Raw genomic sequence first — 20,126 nt, 5'->3', positions numbered from 1 at the left:
TTATTTGATTTGATTAAAATGAGATTTTCAGCTCTGTGATTTAGTTAAAATAGAAAAGAATTCCTTGTGTTTGATATAGCAAAATTTACTACAATTTAAAAACGTCAAAATAATTTTGTTTTCCTTTTCATTCCTATTGGTTTGGATGAGTTTTTCGCTTGCACTCTTTCTATGCTTTTTAATTTATCTATATAGAGCTGATATACTAAAGTGCAATAGGATTGGCAGTTCAAACATGTATATATTATGGAGAATGTTGTTAAGATACAAATGAATCAAAAGACAAAATGCATGCTTATACCTACATATGTACAGTATATTCTGTAATGCAAAAACTTAACCAAATCCATAGATTGTTGCATTAATGCATCTGTGATGCATTTTTCATATTTTGACACTCATACTTTTCTACTACACTAACAGCTATTTTGCATATTTCTGAATCTGTTCACGAATGTTAACTGCTAGTGATGGATACTGCAATCATTTTTTTTGTTGGCATGTCTAACTGACCAAAACCATTTAGCCCATCCGCACTCATCACTTCCCTCACAATTTCAAAACAAGTACAGTGACAAATATTTGGGGTAAAGGCTGGAGCATTGTTATGCCATACATGACCCGAACCATACAATGAACTCTTGTTCAACCCCAACCCTGCCTGTGTCCCCATGGCCAATCCCCAGCGAGGGGCCACCTATGACTGACTAGGGCCTCTGTCGCATTCCAAAGGATCACCACCACTATTTTGACCTCCCTTGCCACAATCCAGCAGGAAGGACCCATTGAGGAATGACCAATGGTAATCTCCTGCGACATCTGCCAAACGTTCAGACCCCAGCACTCCAGCGGTATCCCCTCAGCCCCGTAATATTGCCAGAGTGATCTCAATTATGCACTGAACTACAGATACCAACAACTTGGCTCGGGTCACACACACTCCTCCCCAAGCTTCAACAAAACAACAGAAATACACTGTAGACAAGGCATCCTGCAAAAAACAAGGGAGGGAGGGAGGGCGCGTAATCTTGTGCCTTCTGAATCGGGCAAAAGATGAGGTGGTCTGATGCTGCCCTCTCTTTATAGTCGATTATTCAAACTCTGTTCACCTCACCTCTCGTGTGCTCTCTGCCAGTCACCTGCTTCTACCTGTCCCAGGCAACATCCAATAGCCAGACCTGCATATGAACATCCTCATTCTCCCCTAATCCCTTTCCACCAATCTTGGGTTGTGCAGGGAGGGTACCGGGCCAGGCTTGGTCCCATGTTAATAACAGCTGCTGAGACTGAGCTTGACTGCCTCTCACTAATATTTGTGATACCATTAAAGCATTTTAGTACATTGGCTTCCATTCTCCTAGTGTTTTGTACATTTTATTTGAGTTGGCTAGAGCTTAAGAAACAGAGAAACTGGCTACTTTATGTTGAGTGTGTCAGAATGTGTGAAATTTGATTTCCAAATATCCAATTGTTTTCACAGGACTTTGTTATCAATGTTTCACCAAGAATCATCCGTGGAACAACATCTGGGTCCATCTATGGCCCTGGACAAAGCTCCTTTCTAAATATTGAACTCATTAGTGAGAAGACTGCTTCATACTGGTGTAAAAGTGTCACAGAGCTGAAGGCTGATTTCCCAAACAATGTAAGTGGGACATTTTATAATTTAAAACCATGCAAGAGGACTGTTCTAAAACTATGAAGTTCAGGTATACTAATGATTCAGACAAATGTAACCACCCTTGCCCTAACCACCTGAGGAGCATGTTCCTGGATACAGGCAGCCTGGCAGGAGACCCCCTCGGGCAGAGTTTACTAATCCTTGGATACTTGGCACCTGGTATTTTCACCTCAAGAATAAGGTGTTAGCAGGTGGAATTTGATTTCCCTTCTTTCACCCCAGAAAAACTGAAAAAAAACCAACAGATGGGACTTTAAACATGTCTGGCAGTATTTATACGTTTGATTCCTAGGAGATACTGAACAGTACACTCTTCTAGAAATTCCTCATCACATCCCACCTGGTCCTCTTGCAGTGGGTATCCAGGGTGTATTTTTCCAGTTCTTGCTAGTGTTACTTTCAGTCAAGCAATGTCATAGGGGCCTAGGTTTCACTGTTACTTTCCTTTAAGGTAGGGGCTGGTGGTTCCTCTGGGGATGGTGATACCTTTTTGTTGGACTAACTTAATACAGCTGTGACAAACTTTTGAGAGTGACCTCTTTTCAACAGGACAGTGAAAAAACAGATCAGTTACACTGGGTTTAAATAGTTCAGAGTCATCTAGTCATATAAGGGTTTTCCCTACAGTTCCTTTAACTTATTTACATCAGATGGCATACATCTCAAGTTCATATAAAGGGAGCAGAATGTCTGCATCTTTTAGAGGTAGATAATAAGAGTTTTGTTGTAACTAGTGACCAGTGAATGTTGCCCCTTTCCCTCTCAAGTACCCTATATTTTACATTTTAGGCACATAGGTGGGAAATATCTCCTCTGCTCACACTGGTCACTTTGACACCAGGGTTAATTGGATAGGATGGTTAAACTCATTTTTTAGTCTGACAAAAACGTTTTGTATCTGTGCACCATCCAGAAATGGTATATAATTATGTACATGTAACCCTGCAGGCATCAACTTTCAGGTAGTTATTCAACAACTGTTATGGTTAATGGTGTTTGGGTGGATCCTTGGACACTGTGGTAGCTGACCAGGCCCACGGGGGGGAGTCCCGTGAGGGACCACAGGGTCAGGCTAAACTCCGACCAGACAAAGATTTGAATCTTTTATTAAACAGTTTATGGAACCACCAAAGGTGGCAGTAGTGAGTAGTGGTTGTAGAGCCCAGCTGGGCGCGTCTCTCACAGAATGCTGGAACAGTGGATCCTCTGTAGAGCAATGCTGTAGTGGAAAAAGAGTTATGAGCACACACTAAGATTAGCATTCAGAGTCCCAAATAGAGTAGGAAAGCTCAGAGACAGGAAGAGCAGGCTCTCGAGGAGCAAGTACCTGATCCCATAGAGCAGAGAAACTCAGTGGTGTTGTACTCACTGGCAATAGCAGAGATTCCACAAGACGAGAAGTCTGGCACGGGAGCAGAGGGCAGGCCCTCGAGGAGCGAGTACCTGATTCCGGTGACGCAGTACTGTAGAGAGAGATGTTTTCTGTATTCACTGATGGTGACTGTAAGTTAGTTCTTCCAAGTAGAAGGGTAGAAGTAGCAGGCCACGACACAGGGAACATGGGCCCTCGAGGAGCAAATACTGCATTAGCGACCCTGAAGGGTAGTAAGAGTTCCAGATAGAGTTCCAGATAGAGCTGGAGTGGCAGAGTAGCTTAAGAAAGGAGAGCAAATCCCAACCTTACGAATCCTGTTGCTAACTCAACAAGCTAGCAAATACTGTAGGCAGATATGCCCTGGAGTCATGACATCAGAACAGGGGGACGCCCCTGAGGTTCACGCCAACCTGAAGTTAAAAATGAGGGCAGCGTGCGTGTGCACACCCTTGAGATACCTTTAAGGAGAATGGCGGGAGGCAGCACCAAAGCCAGGCCGGGGACGCCAAAGAGAATGGCAAGCAGACACTGCGGCAGCCATCAATCCAAGGTGAGCGGAAGGAGCCGCAAGTAGAGAGAGGTAGGTGGGGCGAAGCCGTCGAAGACCGATGGACGCAACAGTACCCCCCTTCAAAGTGCCTGTATATGACGCTCATCATTTTGGTAGCCCTTCTCTGTACCTTCTCCATCGCAATTATATCTTTTTTGAGATGCCATAAATAGTACCTATGTAATTTCAGCAGGGTACAGCGTTGACCAGGATGGCAAGCCAGCTTGGAATTATGAGCCCAGTGTAAAAGTTTCTTTCTGAGGTTCTTCGGTACAATCGTTTTACCGGCAGGTATGGAATGAGTACCCGTCAAGATGACTTTCTTCGGGTCGATGATATGCTGAGGTTCTTCAGGAACATCCTCAGAGAGGAAAGATGCGACAGGGCATCTGCTCTGGTATTCTTGTCTCCGGGACGGTATTTGAGCATGAAGTCAAAGCAATTAAAAAACAAGGACCATCTGGCTTGTTTGTGATTAAGACGTTGTGCATGACGGAGATACTATAGATTCTTATGGTCCGAGAATACGGTAATTTGATGTTGGGCACCTTCTAGCCAAGGCCGCCATTCCTTGAATGTCATCTTAATAGCCAGGAGCTCTTTGTCTCCGATCCCATAGTTCTTCTCTGCAGGAGAAAAGCACCGTGAGAAAAAGGAGCAGGGATGTAAGGCTTTAGAATATCCAATTTGGCTCAACACGGCCTGTACTCCAACATATGAAGCGTCAACCTCCACGATGAAGGGTCTGTTCGGGTCAGGGTGACGCAGACATGGCTCAGTGGAAAAGGCAGTCTTTAATTTCTCGAATGTGGAAATGGCCTCCGCAGATCACTTTGAAGCATTAGCCCCTTTCCGTGTCATAGCAGTTAAGGGCACTGTCAAAGAAAAATAGTTCTTTATGAAGCTTTTATAGTAGTTTGTAAACACCAAAAATCATCTCAGTGCCTTCAGACTGGTAGGTTGAGACCAATTTTTGATACTCTTTAATTTTTGGGGATCCATCTGGAAGCCTTGTTTTGATACGATGTAGCCAAGAAAAGGCACAGATTCTTTGTGAAACTTGCATTTCGACAATTTGGCGTAGAGACGGTATTCTCGAAGTCTCAGTAATACTTGCTTGACATCTGCTAGATGAGTAGACATATCTTGTGAAAAGATCAAGATGTCATCTAGGTAGACAATGACACACTTGTACAGAAGGTCCTGCAGAATGTCGTTCATCATGTTCTGAAACACGGCGGGGGCGTTGCACAGGCCGAAAGGCATCATCAAATATTTGAAATGGCCATCTCGAGTGTTGAAAGCTGTTTTCCACTCGTCACCTTCATGAATGTGAACCAAGTTTTAGGTTTCCTTCAGGTCAAGTTTTGAGAATATCTTGGCTCCTTGAAGTCGATCAAAAAGCTTTGAGATCAGAGGTAAGGGGTATTGGTATTTAATCGTGATCTCGTTCAGACCTCAATAATCGATACAAGGATGCAGTGTGCCATCCTTCTTCCCCACGAAGAAGAAGCCTGTGCCCGCAGGAGACTTAGATGGTCTAATGAAACCCTTTTGCAAAATTTCCTCAATGTACTCCGACATGGCATTGTTCAACACCACTGATAAGGGGTAGACAAGTCCCTTAGGAGGTTCAGCATTGGGTTTCAGTCTTATGGCGCAGTCATAAGTTCTATGTGGTGGAAGGATGTCAGCAGCTTCTTTGGAGAAAACATCATGAAATGATGCATACTGAGGCGGCAGTCCTGGCATCACTGGAGTTGTAGGCATACAGAGAATAGGAGTAACCTCCTTTAGGCATTTGCCATGGCATTCTGGGCCCCAACGGGAGAGTTCCAACGTGGCCCAATTGAATTGCGGCATATGCAGCTGCAACCAGGGTATCCCCAGAACGATAGGGTACATGGCCTTCTCCAACACAAAGAAGGAAATTGATTCATGTGGAGAGCTCTGGTGCGGAGGGATACCAGTTCAGTACAACAGGTAACAACACCCGGTAAAGGCTCACATATATAGATGATAGGAGTAGTGGAGTCTTCATAGTGGCAAGGGGAATCCTCAAGTGTTCAACTAGATGTTGAAGAATAAAATTACCTCCTGCCTCTGAGTCTACCAGGGCAAGAGTCTGAAACTCCAAAGGTCCACAAATCAGAGAGACAGGGAGAGAGAGTGGAGGAGAGGGCGTAGTGAGGCCTAAGAAGAGTCCTCCCGCAGGACTTAGGACCATCCGTTTCCCGGACATATCGAGCATGTTTGGACTGCATGACCAGCTTGTCCATAGTACGTGCACAATCCATTCCTCTTCCGAAGTCTTCTCTCTTTGGATGTTAGATAACTGCGACCAAGTTGCATCGGTTCTTCCCCTCTGGCAATGGGAGTCAAAGGAACCATCCTGAGTGCAGGCTTAGCACAAACTTCCTTCTGAGCAGGTCCTTTACAGGGCTTGAGCTCTTGCACCTTATCACGAAGCCGGTGATCGATTCTAGTAGCTAAGGCCACTAGCTCATCCAGCAAGTCAGGTGTTTCATGAGCTGCCAACTCGTCCTTCAAGCAGGAATCCAAGCCCTTGAAGAAGAGTTTTCAGGCATCTAGGGTCCCAATGTAATTCAGTCACAAGAGTCTTGAACTCTATAGCGAAATCAGCCAGGGTCGGTTGCCTTGCTTCAGGTCCACCAAAGTAGAACCAGCAACAGTGTGTCAGGCAGGATCATCAAAAACGGATTTAAACAAGTCCATAAATCTGTCAATATCCTGAAGTATAGGGTCTTTGGGTTCCCACAGCGTGGAAGCCCAAGTCAAAGCCCTTCCATCTAGGTAGGATAGAATATAAGTAGTCTTGGCGTAGGCTGTGGGGAAATGAGTAGGTTGCAATGCAAAATGCATACAACACTGGTTTAAGAAGCCTCTAGTTCTCTGAATCTCTCCAGAAAAACATACTGGAGCAGCAAGAGGCACAATAGTCTTTATAGTTACTTCAGGTAACTGACCTTCATTACTGGATATAGAGCCTTGATTCTTCTGTGTATGCAGCTGATGAAACGCAGTAGTCAATTTTTCCAATGCGTCTTGTTATTCAGCAACGCGCCGGGCCAGGCCTGGAACGGCCTGCAAGGCGTTGAGCTGAGCCGGATCCATGGAGTTAGCAATCTGTTATGGTTAATGGTGTTTGGGTGGATCCTTGGACACTGTGGCAGCTGACCTTGCCCACGGGGAGCAGTCCCATGAGGGACCACAGTGTCAGGCTAAACTCCGTTCGACAAACACAGATTTGAATCTTTTATTAAACAGTTTATAGAACCACCAGAGGTGGCAGTAGTGATGGCTGGGTGCATCTCTCACAGAATGCTGGAATAGCGGATCCTCTGAAGAGCAGTGCTGTAGAGGAAAAAGACTGAGAGGTATGAGCACACAATAAGATTTGCATTCAGAGTCTCAAATAGAGTAGGAAAGCTCCGAGACAGGGAGAGCAGGCCCTCGAGGAGCAAGTACCTGATCCCATAGAGCAGAGAGACTCAGTGGTGTTGTACTCACTAGCAGTAGCAGAGATTTCACTAGATGAGAGGTCTGGTACCAGAGCAGAGGGCAGGCCCTCGAGGAGCAAGTACCTGATTCCGGCGACTCGGTACTGTAGAGAGAGATGTTTTTTGTACTCACTGATGGTGACTGTAATTTATTTCTTCCAAGTAGAAGGGTAGAAGTAGCAGGCTGCAACACAGGGAACATGGGCCTTTAAGGAGCGAGTACTGGTTTCCTGATAGCACCTGAAAGAAGCAGAGAGGTCCCCGAGGAGTGGGTACCCCATTAGCGACCCCAAAGGGTAGTAAGTGTTCCAGATAGAGCTGGAGTGGCAGAGTAGCTTAGGAACGGAGAGCGAATTCCATCCGTATGAATCCTATTGCTAACTCAATGAGCTAGCAAATACTGTAGGCAGATATACCCTGAAGTTGTGACGTCAGAACAGGGGGATGCCCCTGAGGTTCATGCCAACGTGAAGTTAAAGATGAGGGTGGCGTGCACGCGAGCGCCCTAGAGGTACCTTGAAGGAGATTGGTGGGAGGCAGCACCAAAGCCGGTCCGGGGACGCCGGAGAGAACGGCAAGCAGACACAGCGGCGACCATCAGTCCAAGGTGAGTGGGAGGAGCTGCAAGTAGAGAGAGGTAGACTGGGCAAAGCCGTTGAAGACCGACGGATGAAACAACGACATGGTACTTCCAGGAGGATGTCAATAAAATTCCTACATCACTGCCATATCTTCATACTACTTGATCTCTCAAAATGTGCTATACAGCAACATAACTCCTGGGGAAGGATCCCATGGCTTCCTGGCAGACTTTTGCCAGTCAGTCAAAGGTGCAGCTTGGTGCCTAATATCACTGGTGTGAGGGCTCCAAGCTGGGAATCTCGGCATGCTAACATAAGAGGCTCTAATTTCAGGTCTTTCCCTGGGAAAACTCCACTATGCACCCCTCAGCTCTAATATCTGCAATGTCTGGAGTGAAAAGTGTGAAAGTTTAGCGACATAGAAGTTTTGGCACACAAGAGAACATGGAACCTACTGTTCACTAAGGCCAAAGTAGTCACCTCGTCCCCCTCCCTCCCCCCAATTCAGATAGGAGCAATGATTTGGGGTCCCATTAGTCCCTCTGGCATAAGGTCTCCTGTCCAATCAGACTAGTTCAGGGAGGACCGGGAGCTACTAGAGTGGTCCCCCTCTAGGTTCTTCATAGTTATTTCTTTCAGAAAGGTCTATGCCCCTTCCTATGTGGCTGAACAGATCTACATTCTATTCTCTAGTGTTCAGGCCTCCACATCGTAAGACATATCACATTGCTTAGTGCGCTTTCCAGATGTAGGAAAAACACTTCTGAGCTCCACTCTATCTGAGAAGGAACCGTTTTCAGTTCAGGGTCAAGCTTGGTCTGCAGGTCTTCTAACTTTGACTACAACTTATAGATCTGGTATTCTTTTCTGTGGTTTGGGTGAGTCCATGGTGCCCTTCCCTACCACTTTCTTCCAATGGAACCTGAAGCACTGAGGAAAGAGGGATGTAGTTAGCTGTTCTGTGTGTATGTGTGGGGGGGGGGGGGGGGGGAGGGGTGTCTCAACATCAGGTACCACCCTCCTTACCTGGTGTAGTGCCCCTTTTGGCTGGGGTGACACATAGTGTTCCTTATAGCCTCTTGGTCCTCTTCTTTTTTGCTCCCTCTCATTGCAATAGCAAAGGGAGGGTGATCTCTCCTTTTCTGTGTTAGCCCAATTTTAAGGACAATTACATCTGCAAATATGGCTTTTTGTTCAGTTTGAGTCCTGAGCTGTGATAGCACCTTTCTTCACAGTTTTCAGCAAGATACATACTAAGTGAGCTTGGTGGTGTACGTAAAGTGTTTGGCACCCAGAGTGGATACTTTCTTTGGTACCCCCCCCCCCCCACCCCCAGATTCACTTCTCCATCTTCCTTCCCCCTCCCCCCCCCCCCCCCCCGGTTTATTTCTCTGTCTCCCCTCCGGGTCTCTTCTTCACCCCTCCTACCCCACCCCTAGTGATCTCCAGTTCCACTCTCCTTTACACAGGCTCCCTCTCTCACACAAAAACATGCACTCACCCTCACTCCCGTACACACACACACACACACACACACACACACACACACACATAAAGACTCTCCCAGACAGACACACACACACACAGACACAAACACATTCTCTCACTTCGTACCCTGCTCCCCATCAGAAGAAGAGCAGCAGAAGCTTCCTCCTTCAGCCCCCATGACACATGGGGTCTTTTCATTTTTCTTAAGGCTGCGCAGGGACTGGTGTGGATCTGCTTCCTGCACTTGCAGGGGGGGGGGGGGGGGGGGCACGCCATGATCCGGGACACGCTCTGATCTTCAGCTTTGGGCTCACTGCATGACCTTTCCTTTTTCCCGCCCATGCTGACCCACCACTTCCTCTTCCGCGCGCACGGGTAGGAAGAAGAAAAGCCTATGCAGTTGCCAGCTCTACACCCATAGCGCTCTAGGCTTACACTGCTCACGGCCCGGAGGCCTCCCTCTTCTTCTGCCATGAGCGGGACGGGTTCCACGGGTGGCCGCCGACTTCCCGGCTGTCAAAAACCCCCCCCCCCCATGGCTGTCACCTAGGGCAGATTGCATCCCAGTACCTCCCCTTAGTATGCCACTGAATGAGCTACATATTGAGAAAGTTTCTCCCCAGGCCTTTGCACAGTTGTTTTGAATTGGAAAAAACAATCCTCCTTGTCCCCTGCACTAATATATCAAGACAATCCTGGGCAATCGATTCAGATTTGGACAGGGTCAGAGACATCAGTGCATCAAGTGCAGAGGTTCATACATTTTCCATTACCCTTTTCTTTTTTTGTCTCTCAGTGCATTGCCATGCCTGTAGCATCTAGGTGGCAAGAATTGCTAGTGGTCAAATTTTTCCTCTCCTTGGGGAGTGGGCTCATAAGAACATAAGCTTTGTCATGCTGAGTCAGACCAAAGGCCCATCGAGCCCAGCATTCTACTCCAACAGTGGCCAATTCAGATCACCAGTTTCAAGCAGAACCCAAAGGGTAACTGCTTGTTGTTGGCTCCCAGGCATGTAAGGGTTTTCCCAAAATTGCCTCAAGATATCCTCCAGAATTTTGTTCAAACCCCCTTTTAAACCCAGCTATGCTAGATGCCTTGATCGCTTCCTCCAGAAACAAATGCCATAGCTTGATTACACATTGAGTAAAAAATACTTTCTCTGATTTGTTTTAAATCTTTTTTTTACATATTAAAATTTGTTCCATCAAGATAAACTTGAAAAACAAATAACAGCTCTTTATAAATGGTAATAAGGAAAAAGAAAAATATGACAAATAATAACATCAATTGCAAGAGTTTAATTAGTCCACAAGAAAAAGAGGATTCAAGAAAGAAAACCACTAATTGTTGCGCTCGGCAGTGGACCCCTGGCCTGAGGCAGTACGGCAACTGACCACAGAGGGCGGAGCACTGAAGGAGATAGAGGCAGTGTAGATCTTCACCACTGGAAGCCCGAGGTCCCCCCGGTAGGAGCCCGTAGGAACCCGGGCCGCTGGGACTTAGGTGGGCCTCGCAGGGTCTCCTGGGAGAGTCTGAATCCAGCATGCCCACAGGGACTGGAAGAGCGCTATCGGGTTTGAGGCTGGAAACAGATTGGAGATAAGTGAACCAGAAGAATGTTGGCGATGACAAGGCTAGGGACAGAGCCAGAATCAAGCAAGGTCAGGCAAGCAAGGTCAAGTCCAAGAATCAGTCCGAGGAGTGGTCAATGAAGCAAGGGTCAAGATCCAGAGGTGAGGCAGGGTCGAAGAACAGGTAGAGGTCTTGGGTAGGCGGCAGTCAGGCAGATGAATCAGGAACAGGCTGAGGTCTTTGGCAGGCGGCAGGCAGGCAGGCAGCTCAGGAACAAGCTGAGGTCTTTGGCAGGTGGCAGGCTGGCAGGCAGGTCAGGAACAAGCTCAGGTCTTTGGCAGGCGGCAGGCAGGTCAGGAAGAAGCTGAGGTCTTTACCAGAAAGGCAGTCCGAGGTAAGACCAGGAAGACAAACAACGAAGACAGGAACAAGCAGGGCAAAGAAGGAGGATCGGAACTGGAACAGAAGGATCCTGGAATGAGACTAGGAACAGGCAAACAGGAACACGAGCAAGGGCAATTTCAGGGACAAACCAACCCGATTGCCAAGGCAAGGAAGTGAGACCAGGAACTTACTTTTAACATCCATTCAATCAGGGTGCGCCGCGGAACTAGGCCCCGCCCTAGAACCCATATCAGGGCAGCTGGTCCGCGCATGCGAAGGGGCGTGGCTAGCTGCTGGGACACTGAGGCCTGGCGTGGGTCCTGGCGTGTGATTGAAGGCCCGGTGACCGCCACTGTAGGATGCCAGGGCCTAGCTGGGCTCGCGAGGGCCACGAGGGAGACAGGACCGGGACCCGCTGTGTGACCCTGAAGGTGAGCGGTCCCAAGCGCGGTACGACTGAGGGTGGGGCGCATAACACTAATGAAGGTTCGGAATTAAACTGAAAAATGTATAAGAAAATTTAAACATAAAGCTAGACTTTTCTACTGATCAATAAGATTCACTTTCAAACCTAAGCGACTGTCAACTTTCCCCCATGTTCTAGATTAAAGCTGCTCTGTCTCCTTTTTGAAGGTTAGTGCTAGCAGCCTGGTTCCTCCCTGATTAAGGTGCAGTCCATCCTTTCAGAATAGGCTCCCCCTTCCCCAAAATGTTACCTAGTTCCTAATAAAATTAGAGCCTCTTCCCGGCACCATCATCTCATCCACGCATTGAGACTCCAGAGCTCTACCTACCTCTGGGGACATTCACGTGGATCAGGGAGCATTTCAGAGAATGCTACCCTGGAGGTTCTGTATTTCAGCTTTCTAATGAACAGCCTAAATTTGGCTTCCTGAACCTCCCTCCCATACTTTCCTATGTTGTTAGTGCCCACATGTACCATGACAGCTAGCATCTCCCCAGTAATATTTAAAATAGTATCTAGATGAGGTCTACTACCTTGGTACCAGGCAGGCAATTTACTAAATAATCCTCATATCTACCAGCCACCCCACTATCTACATTCTTAATAACTGAATCACCAGCTATGACGGATGACCTATCCCTTGCCTCCTGGGCACTAGCCCTTGGAGACTCAATCTTGGTGTGAGAGAATAATGTATCATTTGAAGAGCACGTCCTTGCTAAAGGATCACTTCTTACTACACCAGGGTAAAGCTCTCCCACCAGGTGACCTTGTTCGTCCAAAGCAGCATAGCGGCCACTGGATTGGAGGTGGGACTTGACTACCTTATCCTTGAAGGTCTCCTCTATATAGTTCTCTGCCTGTCTCAATTCCTCCAGATTTGCTAGTCTAGCTCTAGAGACTTGTTCTCTGAGAGCCAGGAGCTGTTTGCACTGGGTACACACATATATCTTCTTACCAACAGGTAGATAATCATAAATCTGGCACTCGGTGCAAAAGACTAGAAGGCCCTCATCTTGCTGCTGGACAGTTGCCAACATGTTCATATTGTTTAGTTCCTAGTTAATTTATATTGCTATGGGAGTGGGGATATGTAAATCAGAGTCCTTTAAGTATATGTGATATATTTAATGTTAATTTAGCAATGACTTCCAAGGGGACTGTGGCACTCGAGCAGTCAAGGACTTGGATGTTGCCAGAGGAATCACTCTCTGACCCTGCTGTAACTTCAGTGCATTTATTTACAGTGCCACAGAAAAACAAGGCCTCTTAGACACTTCCCAGATGTCTGCCTACCCTCTCCCAGAGAGGTCTGGAGCTCCAATTCTCAAACAGGAGATCCATGGGGCAATTCTTTTCCCCACTGGCTCAACACCTTATCCTCCCCTTTACTGGGCATGCCCTCCAAGCACCTCCCGTAGACATTCTCTCTCTGGGGGATTTAAAAGGGACCAAGCTCCTGGCCTGGTCCTGCAGATGCCCATAAGGGGACACTAGGAGCCCTGCCTCCCATACCCCCCCCCCCCTCAGCTTAGGCCCATCAGGCCACGTGTCCTTACTTACCCTGGGATCCACCCAGGGCAGTACTCCACACTGCCCAACCTCTTCAGCTGGGCTCTCCCCCTCTAGAGTCAAATGTAAATCTAGGGTTCTGTGTACTCCCACTCACTAGAGTCAGGGCAGAAAGTGCACCAACCACCACCCACTACACCCCCAGCCACAGTCCTTTTCTTGAGTTCTTCTGGAGATCTGAGTTCTAGGTTTTCCTTTACAAGACTTTTGTAGCATCCTCTGGGTACTGTAGTTGCTGCTTCTCCTCTCTTTTATCTGCGAAGAACTTTACCACGTCTCTTCCTGAGGTTCCGGGGGCTGCTCCCTCTGAGATCTTGGCAATAGCTTCATCTGGGCTCTTCTCCACTCCCTCTTGGGTCTTGGCAGAACCTCCCTCCAGGGGTCATCTTTACTCCTGCTGGGGTCTCGGCAGCCCCACTTTCAGGGCAGTCACCAAGAGTGCATTGTCACATCTTGGCTAGCACTTGGTTCAACTCTGAGGCCACTGTCTGCATCCAGTTTTGTTCCTGCTCAGCCACTACCTGCCTCATGTCTCTTCCCTGGTAGCCCAGTCATTTGCAACTGATTCATTGGGCAATGGAGGTTTTGCCTGCTTCTCCATCCACCACACCTCCAGCCTCAAGGTTCCTCCTTCCTCTGGCACTGGAGGCATGGGTGCTGCCACCACACAGTAGTACATTGTACCAGACTTCACTTCCTTCTCCAGCCCTCTGGCTTCTCTCTCGCTGCATCAATCCCCACTGGTTCACAACCAGGCTTTACTAGAAAACTGCCTATGCTTCCAGCAGCTGCTTCTTGATAGCAGTTTCAATTCTGCTGGGCCACACCCTGCTCCAGCCCAGAGTATAACAGTTTCCTTTTGCTTTTCCTCTCTCTCAAAAAAAAAACAAAAACCCAAAGCAAAAGAAATCCCGCTTGACCGGCTGTGGCTACACTTTTTTGCATCCCTACCTTAAGACAGGGCTAGCCCCTTTAGTCCAACGAACCCCTCCCCCCCCCAACTTGCTTCCCTAACAGGACCCTTCTACCTCTCTCTGGGTTTGAAGCATTTTTTTTCTCTGCTATGCAGACTAGCAGTGCTGCAGGGATCCAGTGCTCTGCAGAGCGAAACCCATTTCTGCAGCTGCTTCTGGCAGGCAGCCCAAGTAACCAAACTTTTCCTCTTTCGAACAACTTTTCTGTCTTCTCCCAGAGCCCCACCAGACCAACTGCCTTCTGTAGTGCACTTCCTGAGCCACACTCTCAAATAAACTTTTCTAGCAAACTTGCTTCTCTTCTCAACAAACTTTCCCTTTTCACTCTGTATGCTCCCAGAGCTACCCAGCAGCTCCTAGCCTGGTCTTGTATATGCTCATAAGGGAACACTGGGTGTGCTGCCTCACAGGGACAATTAATGTAATTGATAAGGGCTAAGTAAGTCCCTTGTTCTAGATAAATATGTGATTGATTTTAATGTGGAAAAGACTCTTCTTTTTTAATGAAGGTATGTACATACACTAAAACATAAATGACCTTCCTCCTTAGCCTTCTTTTTTAATGATGGTATACACACACAGAAACTAAAAAAGAAATAACCCATATCCCTACTCTTCCTTTTTAATCAAGACACAAGCATACGCGCTAAAAAAAAAAAAGTACCTACCTCCCTACTCTTATTTTTTAAATCAAGGCACACACAGTAAGACATTCCCTACTTTTGTTTTTTATTCAAGACACACACACAGACACTAAAAAAGAAATTACCTACCCTCCCTAGTATTTTTTTTAAATCAGGAGCACACACATACACACTAAAATAAATTACTTACCTTTCCCAGCTTTTAATCAATCATACACACACATACACACACTAGGGATGTGCATATGTTTTCAGCATATTGGCAATCCGCAACATATACGTCCCTATTTGTTGTATTCGTGGGCTTGTGAAACAGATCGCGATCCCCCACAAATACAAACATATCATACGTTTCATTCTTTTGGCTCGCAGTGATTTCTTAGCCGCCATTTGAAATAGGAGAAGGCCATGGGGGGAGTATCCATAGCAAAAACCAGCCCTTTCCTGTGAGTCATAAGTGACCTCACAGCCCTGTAATAGAGTGGGTCAGACAGGTTGGCAAGTAGCCCAGAATGTTGCGGCTAGACTGCTGCGAGAGTAGATGGTGGACCCTTGGGCCGGCCTACTGGAGATGTTAAGGCAGGCCGGGAGGCGGAGACACAATCTGGCAAGGTTTCACCCGGAGCCTGGGACCCCCCCCGGGTGGAGCCCGTAGGGGCCTGGACCCTTGGGAATTAGGCGCTGCTGTGAATGTCCAGAAAGGCTGATGCGTAGGGAAGGCAGGAGGCCTATCAGCAGCAGAGGCGGCTCGAGTATTGCCAGAGAGTCACAGTGAAAGGCCAGGTCAGGGAGCTGGCCCAGAAGGTACACTGGGGCCAGCACAGGCAGGCAGAAGTAAGAGTTCGTGGCAACCCGGGTAGGGTTGACAGCAGGCTGTAGCGAGGTTGAAGGTAGACTGGAGACAGGGCAGGCCGCAGGCTGCGGCGAAGTCAGAAACAAACCGGAGACAAGCAGGCTGCGGGCTGAAGCGGAGTCAGAAGCAAACCGGAGTCAAGGCAGGCAGCGAGCTGTAGCGGAGTCAGAAGCAAACCGGAGTCAAGGCAGGCAGCGAGCTGTAGCGGAGTCAGAAGCAAACCGGAGTCAAGGCAGGCAGCAAGCTGTAGTGGAGTCAGAAGCAAACTGGAGTCAAGGCAGGCAGCGAGCTGTAGCGGAGTCAGAAGCAAACCGGAGTCAAAGCTGGAACCAGGAAGACAACAGGAAACGCAACTGGAAGCAACTAGATAGCTGGGAACCTCTTTGCAAGGCGTTTAGGGAATGACTGAACGCCGGTTATATCGAGAGCAGAGCGTGACGTCAGCCAAGAGGGCGGGGCCGGGCTTCCGGGAGCTGGGCGCACAAGAAGAGCATCCTCATGTGCGCGTGAGGCCGGAGAGGAACAGGCCCGCAATGGCGTCTGCCACGTGGGAAGTGTGCAAACAGAAAGCCCACCGGGACCTGGACCAGGCGGAATCCCGCGGCCGCCGGAGCGGAGGTAGGCGGGCCTGAGCCCTATCAGGAGAGGGGCGGTTGGGACCGCAACACAGAATGCAACCTATCAGAGCTAAGCATTTCTCTAATGTGGCCAATCGCCACTCTCACTCAGTGCTCTGCGACGCTATTCCTAATGATGCAGCACTATTTATACGGTAAGCGCGTAGTGTACCACGCACTTTCTGGTGGGGATGGTATGGGGAGGTGGCTGAACATCTCAGATCTGTATTCAATTGCTAGCTACCGTAATAGAAGTTTCCACTGGAAAAGATATTTGTTCGGTTTGGCTGCAGTGCTGCCGCTAGCTAGCCATACTATTTTTTGACCGCTCTTTCCTTTATTGATCTGGTACAGCAGTGTTTTTTTAAGGCAAGAAGGCAAGGCACTGCCTGCTCATGGGGGTCTGTGGGCAGTTTTCCAGACTCACCTATATTGGTACAGCAGTGCTCTTTTAAGCCAAAAGGGCAAGGCACTGCCTGCTCGTGGGGGTCTGTGGGCAGTTTTCCAGACTCACCTATATTGGGACAACAGTGCTCTTTTACGCCAAATCCCCAGTAGGCCTCTTTTGTAGTTACCACTTTGTTGTGTGCACATATATTAATTAGTGCACATCAAGGCACTGTGCCTGTGGGTAGGCAGTTTAGCAGACTCACATATATTGGGACAGCGGTGGTCTGTGAAGCCAAATCCCCAGTGGGTCTCTTTTGGAAATAATGCTTCTAATTGAAATCACTAGTAGGCAGTGACATTAAATCCATAATGTCATGGAAAGCTAGATGTGGTCACGTGATTGGGACTGGGAGAGGAAAAACATCAAAAGGGAGTTCCAGTCCACCATTAAAGTTAAAAAGGGACCTGTTACAATCTAAAATCTCTGGAAAATCTCAGAAAAAAATGAAATCTAAATATGATGCATCGCCACCACCTATTTCTGACCCTGTAGTTTCAGAGTTGAGGGAAGGGGAGGCTGAATCATGCAAGACAAAATCATGACACCCAAAAGCAGCAGTGAGACAGCAGTCTCGACTTAGCATTGACAATGTAGTGCAGGCACTGTTTGCTTCTCATTCCGATGAAGAATCATCTTGTGAGGGATTCTCATCAGAAATGGAAGAAGTAATAGCTGACGAAGGTTTAGTAGAATTCGTTAGTCCTGTCTTAGCCTCCACTTCAGTGCTGCAGGGGAGAGATGAAACTGATGATGATGAGGAGGAAGAGAAGTCAGCGCAGGCACAGAGTGTGTCTGATGCCCCTGGCATTGCTTCTCAGTGTGCACCCACTACTTCAGCTCCAGTGCCAGCATCCACCCCGAAGGCTATAGAGAAGGGATCACAAAAGACATCTGCGATCTGGAGCCACTTTAAAGTGACGGCGTACCCACATTTTGCTCGGTGTAATTATTGTGGCAGGGCTAATAGCAGAGACAAGCAAATGGGACATCTATCTAATTTTGGTATGATGCATCATTTGAAGAGGCAACACTCAACAACAGTAATGCCATCTGGGGATGGTGGCAGTACCAGTCAGGAGACCCCTTTTTCCAGGCAGCATAAAGTGGTTGAAAAGGTGCAGAGTCACACCACACCCTCAGCCCCTTCTAGCAGTCAGGTGGCAGGCCAGGAGCCCCCTGCCATGTGGCAGAAGTGACAACACACCAGGGAGGAAATTGGGTGGAGTGCGATAACGCTATCCCAGGGTAGGAGGCAGGCAGCCTCAAAAGTTGTAACCAGGAGCATTGGGGAAATGATTGCCCTTGATGACCAGCCCTTGCAAATAGTGGAGAATGTGGGTTTCAAGCACTTTCTGAAGGTCGTAGTTCCAAATTATAAAGTCCCCTCCAGAACCACATTTAGCAGAAATGTCTTCCCCAGCCTGTACAAGCAGTGTCGCAGTCACATCCAAGCGCTGCTAGCTAAGGCAGAGGGAAGTGTGCATTTCACCTGCGATATCTGGACCGCCATGAATGCTGCACATTCTTACCTCTCCCTGACAGCACACTGGTGGGACCTGGCTGAGGCAGGGGCAGGCAGCAGCTCTATTAGTGAACAAGTATCAGGGTGGAGGTGGGCTTTACTGCACACCCACCTGATAGACCAGGTCCATACCACCGCCAATACTCTAGCATGCATCAGACAGATGCTGGAGGGCTGGCAACTACACCAGCAAGACAGGAATCCTCAGGCAGGGTTCTTTGTCCCAGAAAGTGGTGCAAACATGGTAAAGGCAATAACCGACGGGCGCTTTCAGAACATCCGATGTTTTGCACACACTGCACCTGGTATTGAAGTCAGGTCTGGGGTTGGATTCCAAGCACCAAGAGAATTAATACCTGCAGGACTTAATACACAATTGCAGGGACATAGCAGGGCACTTCCACAGAAGTGTGAAGGCGGGGCAGATTCTCCGACAAAAGCAGACTGATTTGGAGTTGCCTCACAAGCTTCTCATTCAAGACATTGCCACCTGGTGGAATTCCACCAATATGATGCTGCAGAGGTTAGTGGAGCTGCAGATACCCCTTCATGAACTTTCTGGTTCAATGGACATAGGTATGCAGAATCCCCTAGGTCATTATGATTGGTTAGTTATCAGTCAGCTGGTAAAAATCCTGCAGCCCTTCAAGGATGTCACGGAGGAGCTGAGTTCCAGACGTGCCAACTTAGCTGACATCATCCCTATAGTTAATTTCCTGGATAAAAATTTGGAGGGCTTTAAACAGGAAGAGGGAATGACAGCTGAGGTGTTGCATTATCTGGATGTTTTGCAGCAGCAGGTCAAGAGAGATTAAGGCCTTTAACAGAAGAGCACACATACATGCTCGCCACAGTCTGTGATCCCTGTGTGAAAGGGAAACTCGTCCTACAGTCCAATTGTCTCTCATTTGTGAAGGACCTGCTGTTAGCAAAAGTCAGTGATCAGGAGCACGATAGGCAGAGACAGATTAGGCATGAAGCAGAGGAGGAAACAGTGGTGGGCACTTCAGAGAGTTGGGCTAGCCCAAGCATGAGCAGCACTCTGTCAGCGACAGCTAGTACCTCCTCCTCCTCCACTTCAGAACGCCAAAGGCATGTTGCCCATAAAGATTCATCTTTTGTGCTATGGGCTAGAGAGAAAGCAGCTGGCATGAGTGACTCTCAGCCCACCCAAGCAAAGGAGACACCAGCACAACTGTCAGTGACAAGGTATCTCTCAGAGCCCACAGAGGACATGCAGACAGATCCGCTGGCATATTGGGCACACAAGTCCACTGTCTGGCCACACCTAGCCAAAGTGGCTCAGCAATATCTGTCATGTCCACCAAACAGTGTGCCCAGTGAACATGTATTTTCAATGACAGGGGATATCATGAGCCCTCACCGCTCAAGGCTGGCACCAGAGTTGAAGGAAATGCTAGTGTTTTTGAAAATAAACCTGCCTTTGCTTGGGTTTCCAAATTTTCCCTGTGAATGGCAAGATGGATAAAACACTGTACCTGTCCGTCCACTGTCCAGTCCATACGTCCCTACAAGGGCCTGACCTCAAACGCTGTGCCTGTCCATCCACTGTCCAGGCCATACGTCCCTACAAGGGCCTGACCTGAAATTCTGTGCCTGTCTGAGTTTAGTTCTGGTATTTCTAATTTCAGTTTCATGTATTTGTGCATCACTTCTTTCCTGTTTTGGAACATTTGGAATGTAAGAACATAAAAAGTTGACTTCATATGTTTCGAGCTTGCATAGTTCATATGCTCAATAGTTCTACTGACCTTCATTATATGGACCATGTTCCCGAAATCTTTCTTAGGTGCCAACAGTAATGTTTCTAGTACTATAGAAAGCTGGTGGTAGTTGCACTCTAGTTCATCCTC

The 20,126-nt window shown here is 47.8% G+C and overlaps 1 protein-coding gene across 1 annotated transcript in view; it reads left to right on the top strand.

Moving 5' to 3' along the window:
- DPYD (dihydropyrimidine dehydrogenase) overlaps positions 1 to 20,126 on the top strand; it is a 2,453,390-nt gene that overhangs the window by 1,679,131 nt on the left and 754,133 nt on the right. The window contains exon 14 of the mRNA XM_029618068.1: positions 1,481 to 1,645. Coding sequence (XP_029473928.1) covers positions 1,481 to 1,645 — 165 coding nt within the window. The remainder of the gene's footprint in view (positions 1 to 1,480; positions 1,646 to 20,126) is intronic.

Source organism: Rhinatrema bivittatum, chromosome 10, assembly GCF_901001135.1.
Source record: "Rhinatrema bivittatum chromosome 10, aRhiBiv1.1, whole genome shotgun sequence".
Taxonomy (NCBI): Eukaryota; Metazoa; Chordata; class Amphibia; order Gymnophiona; family Rhinatrematidae; genus Rhinatrema; species Rhinatrema bivittatum.
Note: the sequence above shows the minus strand (reverse complement) of the source record. Positions and strands in the feature narration are given on the sequence as shown.